This window comes from Neomonachus schauinslandi, chromosome 11, assembly GCF_002201575.2.
Source record: "Neomonachus schauinslandi chromosome 11, ASM220157v2, whole genome shotgun sequence".
NCBI classification, from domain to species: domain Eukaryota; kingdom Metazoa; phylum Chordata; class Mammalia; order Carnivora; family Phocidae; genus Neomonachus; species Neomonachus schauinslandi.
Window position 1 is genome coordinate 45,415,209 of NC_058413.1, and position 11,257 is coordinate 45,426,465.

Sequence of the window (11,257 nt, forward strand, 5' to 3'; positions counted from 1 at the left end):
GGGACGTGATCCACCTTACACCTTGCAAAGATCTCTCTGGCTGCTGGGAGGAGAAGAGATTGGAGGAGGAAGGCAGGAGGGAGATCAGTTGTTTGGAGGCTGTTGCAGAGTCCAGAGGAGACATGGCCATGATCTGGACAAGGGCCGTGACCATAATGAAGGAAAATGGGAGTGCGTTCAAGAGCCCGCCACTGAGATCACACCGTTCCTTTTACTGTGCCCTCAGGGCGGATGGAAAGTGTGGCCGCCACCCTTCTGATCAGAAGCACGGCAGATGCGCCCACTCTAAGGTGAAATGGTGAAGCGACTCTTTGAGAAACAGGTCTTGTAATAAAAGAGCTTTGTTAGGAATCATGTTCTGTGTTGTGTTGCTGAAATATGCCAAGTAATAGCCTCCGTTCCTGTTGCAAAAGAATAATTACCCCGACTCTTAGTGTTGTCAGTAACATATTCACAGTATTCACAGGCTTTCATTGCAAATCTGAGCAAAGTGAAGGAAGTCAGCATGATCCCCAGAATGTATAGGTCATGGAAATGAAGGTGCACAGCCTGGGGCCTTCCATGGCTTCCTCTCTTCCGTGAGCTTCGGTGGGGATCAGAGAGATCCTTTTCTCTTCTCTTCAGTTGTGTGGCCTTGACCAAGGGACAGCCTTTAGTCTCAGTTTCCCCACCTGAAACTGGAGACATTAACAACGGCCTCGCAGGGTTATTCTGAAGATCCTGCTGAATATAATTTGTATAGTAATAGCTGAGCTGATGGCATGCTTGTTATGTGCCAGGCATTTTCCTAAGCACTGTGTATATAATCACTTTAATCTTCTCGGTAACCTCATGAGAGAGGCGCTATTATAATCCCCATTTGAGAGGAGGAAACTGAAACACAGCGAGATTGAGTGACTCACCCAAGGTCATGCAGCTAGCATGAAACAGAGCCAGGATTTAAATCCAAGTAGTCTGGTTCCAAATCCTCTGCTCATAACCACCACACTGTGCCGCCTGCCCACATACACAATCCCGTGCCTGGCACATGGTAGACACCCAGTGGGAATGCTCGTTTCCTTTCCATTGGCTCTAAATAATATACTAAATGCAAGACAAGCTCAGAAAGTGAAAAGGCGATCAGTTAGCCTTCCAACTCTGACAGCCCGGAGCAACCAACCAGCTGGTGTGAAATAGGCGGAAAAGAAGGCATTCTCTTCCTAACTCCGGAGGTAATTAAGTAAAATCCAGAGTTGACCTTAGAGTACACTTATCTCGATGAACACTGAGAAATGTATAGAATTGTTGAATCATTACATTGTATACCTGAAACTAACATAACACTGTATGTTAACTATACTTGAATAAAAAAACAGGAAAAAAAAAGCAAAGTTGACTTTATCTTGGGTGAAGACTTATGGTCGTTGGTGGATACATGTTGTAAGTGTGAACATTATCTACCAAACTGTCCAGTTGACAGTACCTGACAAGAAGCCTCTGCTGTCCACCCAGAGATGATGATTGTGTTCCCTCAGAAGCCTCATTCATCAGCTCTGGCCCAGTTTCAGATTCATCCCACATTTATGAAGCATCAATCACTTCCTGATTGAGTGATTAAATACCATCAGCCATATATTTATTCAGAGAGTACTTACAAAGTATTTCTATGTACCAGGCCTTGTGTTAGGTGCTAGATATGAGAACTGAGTGAGATATGGTTCTTCCATCTAGGAACACAGAGTGAGGAAGAGAGATGGCTCACAGGTAAGGCAGAAGTCGTGAGAGCAAGAGCTTTTAGGGCCAGAGGAGGAAGCAATTGGCTTTGTCCCAGTAATTGTACAAAGGCCCCACAACAGAGAGGTCATGTGGCCAAGATCTTGAGAGATTATATTTTTTCAGCTGGAGAAGGAGTGGCATTCTAAAATGACACGTAGAATGGGCAAAAGCTGAAGGGCACAAAAGGACATACATGTTCCAGAACATTCAAAGTACAGAGTGGCTGGAATGATTGTGGCAAGACCTCCAAGACACTGTCCCTTGACACTCAGAATAGAAGATCATTTTTCTTTATTTTCTTTTAAATCAAATTGCATCTAGTTCAAGCTCTTAGTCACGGAGATCAGTGAGAAGTTTTGCATGATTCCCTTCTTTGTATCTCCCTCTCTCTTGGGTTCTATCAGAACTCAGGGCTGAGGACAGATGGACCAGAAGATGGGCACCTGGCTCTCTCCCCCTGGTGATCACTAATCTGTGTCCAGGCCCACGTGGTCCATGTTAGAATGCTATCTCTGCTGGAAGTCTCTGCTGCTTCCTCCATGTCAAGCAGGGCGGCAGAGACCATTCTGAAGATTTTGTTAACTTCTCCACCAGGGGCAAGGAGAACCCAGGTCTTTGGTCACAAAAATGTTTAATCTCTTCTTTGCGGGGTAGAAGGAATGGAAAGAGAAGGTGCATTAATTCTTTGCTGGTAAATCCATGGCAACAAGAAACAAGACACAAACGGACTCAACCATCTTCCCGCTAGAGGAGTAGAAATAAGGTAGAGCTCACTGAGAGACAAGATGAGGAGAGCTGGAGTTGTCTGTGCTCAGGCTGAGTGGTCACCTGTGGTCTGGTTTAGTGGCTCAGAGTCAGGTCTGGGCACTGATGAGTGGCTCTATGTCTCCTACAGGTGTGGCAGTGTGGCGGCAGCGTGGAGGTCCTGCCTTGCTCTCGGATTGCCCACATTGAGCGAGCCCACAAGCCCTACACTGAGGACCTCACGGCCCATGTCCGCAGGAATGCCCTCAGGGTGGCTGAAGTCTGGATGGACGAATTTAAAAGCCATGTCTACATGGCATGGAACATACCCCAAGAGGTAGGAAGCCCCTGTGGGGATGGGATTTTAGGGGTTTGCTGGGAAAATAAAACACAAAAACAAAAAATATGGGTCTAAACCCTTCTTCCCATGGATCAACCAGAGTCTTGGGATCCATGCTAGAGTAGACTCTCAGCCCCAAAAGACACCACATGTGGAAGAAAAGAGGCTGACTGTGAGGTACTAAGCCATGTCTTATTCCTGCTCCTGTCCCTGGGCAGCATGCTTAAAGGAAGACTTCTCTCCCGACCTCAGTATCCTCATTTTATTTTATTTTTTTAAAGATTTATCTATTTATTTTAGAGAGAACTCATGCAGCGGGGAGGGGCAGAGGGAGAGAGAAACCCAAGCAGACGCCGCGCTGAGTACAGAGCCCGATGCAGGCCCAATCCCACAGCCCCTGACATCACGACCCGAGACAAAACCAAGAGTCAGATGCTTAACTGACTGTACCACCCAGGCGCCCCATCAGTATCCTCATTTTAAATGAGAATGTTGGGGGTGCCTGGGTGGCTCAGTCAGTTGGGTGTCTGACTTTGGCTCAGGTCATGATCTCAGGTCATAATCTCAGGGTCTTGGGATCGAGCCCTGCATCGGTCTCTGCACGCAGTAGGGAGTCTGCTTCTCCCTCTGCCCCTCCCCCCTGCTCATGCTCTCTCTCTCTCTCTCTCAAATAAATAAATAAATAAAATCTTTTTAAAGATAAATAAATAAATGAGAACACTGGAGCAGATAGCTCCAAGTTTACTTCATGTTCCCAGGTCCTCAGCTTCTCTGCTATATAAATATACCAGAAATTACCAGAATTCACAAAATGCACCTTAATCTTCTTGTAGACTGGATTCAGGCTTCTCCATTGAACCTTTGACCAGAGCAATAAGGAATGTCCATATGGCTTTGAGATTTCTTGAACCACATGCCTGAGGAGGGGATACCCTCTCACAGGGATCCTCAGGAGGAGAAGGGAACTGTTCGGGACATTTTTAGGCTGTTTCTAACCTTCACAGAATCTCATCATTGCCTGCGACTGTCCTCTATCCCTCTTGTCACTAACACTTACGAAGTGCCAGACAAAAAGCAATGTTTCTCTAGTAGATTTGTTCAGCCTTGCCATGTGTCATATGGAAATGACCTTGGACCACTGAGTTGGGAGAACCCAACAGATGCCAGCCATAGGATCCCAACCTGCTTAGCAGCCTGTCTGCCTGGAGATCATTGCTTATGTTGCCGTGTCTATCTGAGACAGCTGTTGACTGCATGACCTCCTTCTTTCCCCTTGGGAGTCCTTTAAGAAGCTTTAGTTCTTTCTTCCTAATAGGGAAATGGTTGATTTTTGCCTGAAGTTTCCATATGAAGGCCCTGTTCCCTGATCTCTCCACCCAGCTAATGTTGCTCTGGCTGAGTGACTGAAAAAATAGGCTGGGCCATGGGCGGGAGTTTTTAGGCAGCCCCCCCCCCCCATCACCACCACCATCATGGGGGAGGAGGCTTGGGTTGGGATGTGTACTCCCACAACCAGTGACATTTCAGCAGTAGAGAGAAGAATAAGGAGCCAAGAAGTATCAGCCAGGGTGCGGGCAACCCTAATGAACCAGCCCCAGGAATGCATCGCTGACAGTGGGAGTGTTTCTAGGGAAACAGCAGTGCCTTCTGGACCCATCTGTGGCTGTGGGCGTTGGATCACAGTATTCTGGGGAGCATGCTGAACACCTCTGTGGGTGTCCTCTGATAGCAAAATGTTAAGAACGCTTGGGAAAGTCCCCCAGGAACATAGCAGTAAAGCATCATAGATCCCCAGTCCCTTAGCAGAGTTCTGTCCATACTCCTGTCACCTTCTCTCTGCACCCCAAAGCTGAAAACCTTTTAGACTTCTCCCCTCATTGTGGCTGCTAGATGTGGAAATGGACAGTACATCCAATGAATGGCAGAGAACCAAGTGAGAAAAGTAATTAGAAAATGATGAAATTTCATGTGTGTCTGTGACACCTCAGAGGGGTAGTTCAAACCCAGTCGACTGGGTGGGAAGAGAGGGCAGTGAACTCAAGAAGGGCAGATGAGGGGTGGGAGTGTCCAGAATAAAGCCTCAGGTGGAAAAGGAAGAGGTCAGTGTGTTTTCAAAAAATCTATCCCTTGACTCCACTGTTCCCTGCTTTGTTTAGATTCTCTCTCCTACCTCTTCTCAGGCTTCTGGAAAGAGTCAACACCTTTTCTGCTCCATTCACTTCTCAAGTCATATCCCAGGATTGCACCAAAACTGCTTGTGACAAAGCATCCAAACTGCTTAATGGACATTTTAAAGTCTTTAACCTACAAGATCCCACCTTTCCCTTGAAACTCTGTACTCACCTGGCTCCATGATGCCACAGCCCAGTATATCCCCATCTCTCTCTGATTGCTCTTAATTCCCTTGTGGGCAACTCTCACCTCCCTCGGATGCTTAAGTGCACCCAGGGATCCATCCCTGGCCAACTGCTCTCATTAAACATCATCTCCCTGGTGGCTCCATCTCTTCCTGGGTGCTTCTATCTGTTGATGACTTCCTAACTAAGATCTCTAGCCCTGACTTTTGCCTTTAGTTTAGGACCTATAGCTGCACATCTCCTGGTGCTCCCTCGGGCACTTTAGACTGAGTCTGCCAAAACGGAGAACATCCTTCCCCCGAGAGCTGCTCCTGTTCTTCCTCCCCACCGCAGTTTAGGATACCACCATCTGCCCAGATCTACAAGCTTGAAACTGACCATCTTCCTTTGATCCTTCTTTCCCTCAAGCCCCGTTCCCAGCCCATCACCGAGCTCTCTCCTGTCCATTCCTACCCCCATCACGTCTGAGTTCAGGCCTTGTCTCTTCCTCTGCAAGAGCCTCAGACTGGTTTCCCTGACTCAAGCCTTATCCCCTTCAAATCTATCCTCCAAATGACCCAAAGTTATCTTAAAAACAAAATAAAACAAAAAAACAAAACCTCACAGCAACCACATCATTGCCCTGCTTAAAATCTTTAAAGGACTCTCCACTGTGCACAAGATCAGGCATTAAGCCCGCTGTTTGACATGCTTTCTCCTCTGCCCGCCTCCAGCCCCCTGCCCCCACCCGGTCCTGGATTTCCGTGGACTGCACAGCCAGTGAGAACTCCAGAGTCCATTCTTTCTCTCCTCTGTGTTTGCTCATTTTGTCCTCTCTGCTTGGAATTCCGTACCTGCTGCCTCTTCCCCAGCCTCCACCCTCACCCATTTCCCTCCACCCTATTAGACTCAATGCCGGTGAGCCCTCTTCTAGGAAGTCAGCCTCAGGAGGAGAAGATGCCCCCTTTGCCTGCATGTTTCTGTCATTGCATCATCACTCTGTAAAAAAATGTTCTGTTGTGTAAAAGTCCCTCAGTCTCTCTCTCTCTCTCTCTCTCTCATTTTCTCATTAAACCAGGGGCTCTCAAATCTTTCAGAACTTTAAAATCACTTGTGCTCCAGCCCCAGAGATTATGACTTAATTGGTTTGGAAGGGGACCAGGGATCATTTTTTGGAAAGCTCTTCAGGGATTCTAATGTCCATCCAGGGCTGAGAACAACCGCATTAGACTCCAGGCTTTCTGGGGACAGATTGTGTTCTTCACTTTTGCATCACCAGGCCTCGCACAAGGCAGGGCACATGGCCAGAGCTCAGTAAAACCTCACTGACGCTTATTAACAAATGGATCTGCTGGCAGTATGCGTCATTCCTTTCTCCCTTGGTCAGTGGCTCCTAAAAGCACATCTGCAGACCGACTGCATCAGAATCACCTGAAGAGCTTTTTAAAAATACTGCTTCTGGGTCTCATCCTTAGAGATTCTGATGAGTAGGTGCCTAGTGTTGCCAGAATCTGTTAAAAACTTTCTGGGTGGTGGTCTGGGGCTGCCAAGTCTGAGTAATACTAGTTTAGCTCATTCTGGTAGTCCTTCCAAATTCACCTTGAGCATCACCTACTCCAGGAAGCCTTCTGTGACTGCTCACCCTCTCTTGTCCGCCGTCTTGGCTGCCCCACTCTCCCTCAGCATTCTGCTTCCCTGCGTGCTCCACACTGTGTGCAGAGACTGTTTATTTATCTGGATCTTCCAGATCTTCCTCTCAGGCAAAGTCTGTGCCTTCTTCCTATTTGTATGCACAGTGTCTAGGATAACAACTGACACGTACTGAAGATGAACTGACAAAGAAAAAGAGGGTGGAAGTGTGGGTGCTACGTGCCCCCATGTTTTCCCCAAGAGTGTCCCCAGCTGCCCTTGATGGAGTGGTGTCCCAATACCTTGTGCTCAACCACAAGCACATCTGTTACCTGTTGACTTCACCTTTTGTCTACAGCATCCCAGCTGCAGGGATAGAGCTGGACCCCTTTGACCCTGCCCAGTGGCTGCCTTGAGAATTAAATAAGCTAGTATATGTAAAGACTTTGATCAGTGCTCGGCCAATGGAAAAAGCACCAGCTAAGTATTAACTCTTGCTGTGGCTGACCTTGCTTATGCCCGCTGCCTCCCCAGCCCAGCTTTAAAATGTCCCTGCCGGGCCACCGGCCTCCCCGGTTGCCTTCTGTGCCGAGTCCTCCCCAAGCTGTGTGCCAGCCAGAGCCGGCTCTCTCACCCACCACATTCAGTCCCAAGCTTTTGGAAAGCCGGAGAAGTCCCAGCTCTTGCATCTCCCTCTGCTTTAATTGAAAATCAGTTTGCTTATCAACAAACGGAAAGTCGGCCTGCAGCAAAGCATCAGCATTTTCTCACACAGGGTTCGGGAACTCTAGACCCACCCCTACTTCCTCTTGCCCAAAAATTGGCTGCATGCCCGGGATGACTCACCATGGGGCAGAGGTGACGGCCCTTCTTTAGGTTTGGCTACAAGAGATTGTACGTGTAGCCGCACACACAGGCAGGAATACCGGACAGCTTTTTGTGTAGCTGAGTGTATTCATTTCCGGGGGCTGCCATAACCAATTACCACAAATCGAGTGGCTTTAAACAACAGATTTTGATTCTCTCAAAGTTCTGGAGCCCAGAAACCCAACATCAAGGTGCTGGCAGGGCTATGCTCCCTCTGAAGGCTCTAGGGGAGGATATTTCTTGCCTATTCCAGCTTTTGGTGGCTCTTGGCATTCCTTGGCTTGAAATGCATCACTCCAGTCTCAGCCCCTGTCTCTATGTCTCTGTGTGTTCAAACCTCCCCCTCCTCTCTCTTATGAAGATACTGGTCATTGCCTTTAGAGCTGACCCTAAATCCAGACTGATTTCATCTACAGATCTCTAATGAATTCCATGAGCAATGATCCAATTTCCAAATAAGGTCACATTTGTAGGTTCTGGGTAGACACAAATTTTGCAGGAGAAGCTATTCAACCCACTAAGTATTTGGCAAAGGAGGAAGATATGTTTATTGTTTTTTTAATAATAAGGGCCAACATGACCTTCTCTGAGAGAGTTTGCTTATTTCTCAATTTCTTTTTTTATTTATGTTCAGTTAGCCAATATATAGTATATCATAAGTTTTTGTTGTAGTGTTCAATGCTTCATTAGTTGCACATAACAGTTTCTGCCCCCAATCTGAAAAGGGTTTGATGCAATTTACAGTACAGTACAAACACACGGTACAGATGTGCTGAACCATTAAAGCAGAAGGGCAAAAGTCAACTAATAAATAGGAAGAGGAAAGGGGCATGATAAACAGAAATATAAGCTGAGCAAAACTCTGATCCTGGAGTCTCCTAGAAGTTAAAGTAGAAATGGACTTCTGATGGACAGTTCTCCCACCTTCCATTAGATCATAAGGAGAGAGAGCAAACTTTCCCTTGATCCTGAGCATAGAAAGAAAGTTTTCCCGTGGGAACCCAGAATTTAAGAAAACACAGAGGCCTTCCAGAGACAGGTTCTTCTAGTGGCTTCCCATAAAAGCTGAGACACAGTGTTAGTTTGTTTTCATATAAAGGCAATTAACCGTGAAGGGGGAAAGCCTGGGTCCCAGCAAATGGTTTTGCAATATAAGGTTAAGGTACAGAGGAGTTTAAAGGGCTAATACTTAACAGATCCCTTGGGGTAAAGGGTGGGGGGGAGTGAGTAGGTCACATTTATTGCGAGTTGCTATGTATAATACTTCATAAATACTTTCTCAACCCGGTCTCATCCATATAGCTCAGGTTCAGCGGTAGGTCAGAGGTACAGAGATCAATTGAACGTGTTTCCTGAATCCAGCAGAGAAAGACCAAGTAGCAGTTGCTGGGAGGGCTCTGGGCAGGAGCCGAGGAGTAGGCAAATCATAGATGAGGCCATCAAGACCTCCTCAGAAGGTAGGGTCCTCCCTGACATTGTACCTTTACAGTTTGTAACTTAAACCTTTGGGCCGTAGCAGGTTCAAATTTTTATATTGCCTAAATTCTGGTAGGCAAAAATAAATGTATTTCTTCTGTTTGTTGTTACTCGAGACCCCATGATCTAATACCAAATATTTTGTTCCCATTACATGTACATACGGGCATCAGCCATCTTTGTGATTTTTCTCAGACACTTCAAATGTAAACTCTGTCCATTTCATTATCTTCCCAAGCCCAGGAACTTGACCCCTAGTTGATGCTAGAACCTAGGGGTTCACACAGGCAGCACATGAGCTGTGGCATCAGTGAGAGAACTGTATATCTCCCCGTCCTCCTCTCCCTGCACTCTGGGCTAGTGTCTCGTGAGATACCACAGGACCTAGCTGGTCCCTGGCTCCATGGTGTCATCCTCTGAGATGTCACTGAGTCTCCATCTGATCCCCAGCTGCAGAGACTCCTTGCTGTCCTCTGCTGTGGCATCAGCTCTTCTTCAGCTGGTTCTGTGCCCTGTCCAACGGCTGGTGTGCAGGCCCAGGGACTCCATGTTCTCCCCTCTGCTCTGGGACCACGAGAAACGTGGGGGCTTCTCCCTCTCTCTTACTCAAGGACACATCCATGTCTCCATTACTACTCCTTGCCTGCTATACTGTGATGGCTCAGGGGCCATCTCTCTGATATCCCCCGGAAGTGACAGACACAAGTACTCTCTATACTGAGACCCCCAAGCTGAGAGAGGGTCTGCTTCTCCCACAAGAACCTGGGTCTTAGGAGGCAGAAGGGCAGGCTCTTCCAGATGCAGAGCATAGGTTAAAAGTGCAAACTCTAGACCCAGGTTGATGGGGTTAAAATCTCACCTCCACCTTTTATCAGCTGTGGGACTTTGGGCAAGAAGAGGTCGCTGCTGTGAATTGTGCAAGACTGTTGAATCTCAGATCTGTACCTCTGAAACAAATAATGCAATATATGTTACGAAAGAAAAAAAAAAAGAAGAAGAAGAAGAATGTAGCAGGAGGGGAAGAATGAAGGGGGGGAAATCCGAGGGGTAGACGAACCATGAGAGACGATGGACTCTGAAAAACAAACTGAGGGTTCTAGAGGGGAGGGGGGTGGGAGGATGGGTTAGCCTGGTGATGGGTATTGAGGAGGGCACATTCTGCATGGAGCACTGGGTGTTATGCACAAACAATGAATCATGGAACACTACATCAAAAACTAATGATGTAATGTATGGGGATTAACATAACAATAAAAAAATTTAAAAAAAAAAGAAGAGGTCGCTGAACCTCTCTGTCTCCCCTCGACATCTGTAAAACAGTGCTCCCTATAGGTGTAAATGGGCTGCTGTGCATCATTGGAAGCACACAGGCAGGTCTCATGCAGGACAGAACCTCGCACTTCGCAAGTGCTCTACAAGCCTTTGCTGTTACAATGGTTAGGAATGGTATTTGAATTAGTATCACTCCATCTTCAACTCTCCCCTTTCCCTCTCCCCCCACCCCCACCCCCCCCACACCTCAGAACCTCTCGTCTCATATCATGAGATAGAAAAAACCTCACTCTAAATGTATGCTTTGGTATCTTTCACCTACACCTGGGCCCCAGCTTTTTCTTTTTTTTTTTTTTAATTTATTTTCAATGGCCTTGGATGACATTCCCCATCAGTGCTGTCCTCATGTTCCACTGTCCACATGGGGACAGTGCGGGAACCAAATGAGCTAAGTCCCCATGTCCTCCCTTCACTAGACAGTGTCCAGGAACCTGGGCGGGGAGGTCTGGGGAGAAGCTGTGCCCTGCTGGTGGCTGGAGCTCTGCATTTGCATGCCCATGCAGGACTCGGGGATTGACATCGGGGACATCACTGCAAGGAAGGCTCTGAGGAAACAGCTGAAGTGCAAGACCTTCCGGTGGTACCTGGTCAGCGTGTACCCAGAGATGAGGATGTACTCGGACATCGTTGCCTACGGGGTGGTAAGGAGCAGCCCCCTGGGGCTTCATGCAGACACAGAAAGCAAGGCCAGACAGAGACCTAGAGTCAGGGGAAAGGACAGAAGGAGCCTTCAGCCTCCCATGTGGGGCCTCCGGTAGACCAGTGGACCAGAGGCAGC

General features: G+C 47.5%; 1 protein-coding gene across 2 annotated transcripts in view; it reads left to right on the forward strand.

Annotated features, from left to right (window-relative positions):
- The window catches only part of GALNT18 (polypeptide N-acetylgalactosaminyltransferase 18), a 346,837-nt gene that overhangs the window by 288,769 nt on the left and 46,811 nt on the right, over positions 1–11,257 (forward strand). Inside the window, exons 7-8 of one of the 2 annotated variants that reach the window (XM_021685303.2) lie at positions 2,651–2,836; positions 10,983–11,120. In XM_021685303.2, the coding sequence (XP_021540978.1) occupies positions 2,651–2,836; positions 10,983–11,120 (324 nt within the window). The remainder of the gene's footprint in view (positions 1–2,650; positions 2,837–10,982; positions 11,121–11,257) is intronic. The other variant, XM_044919842.1, reaches the window with a different exon arrangement.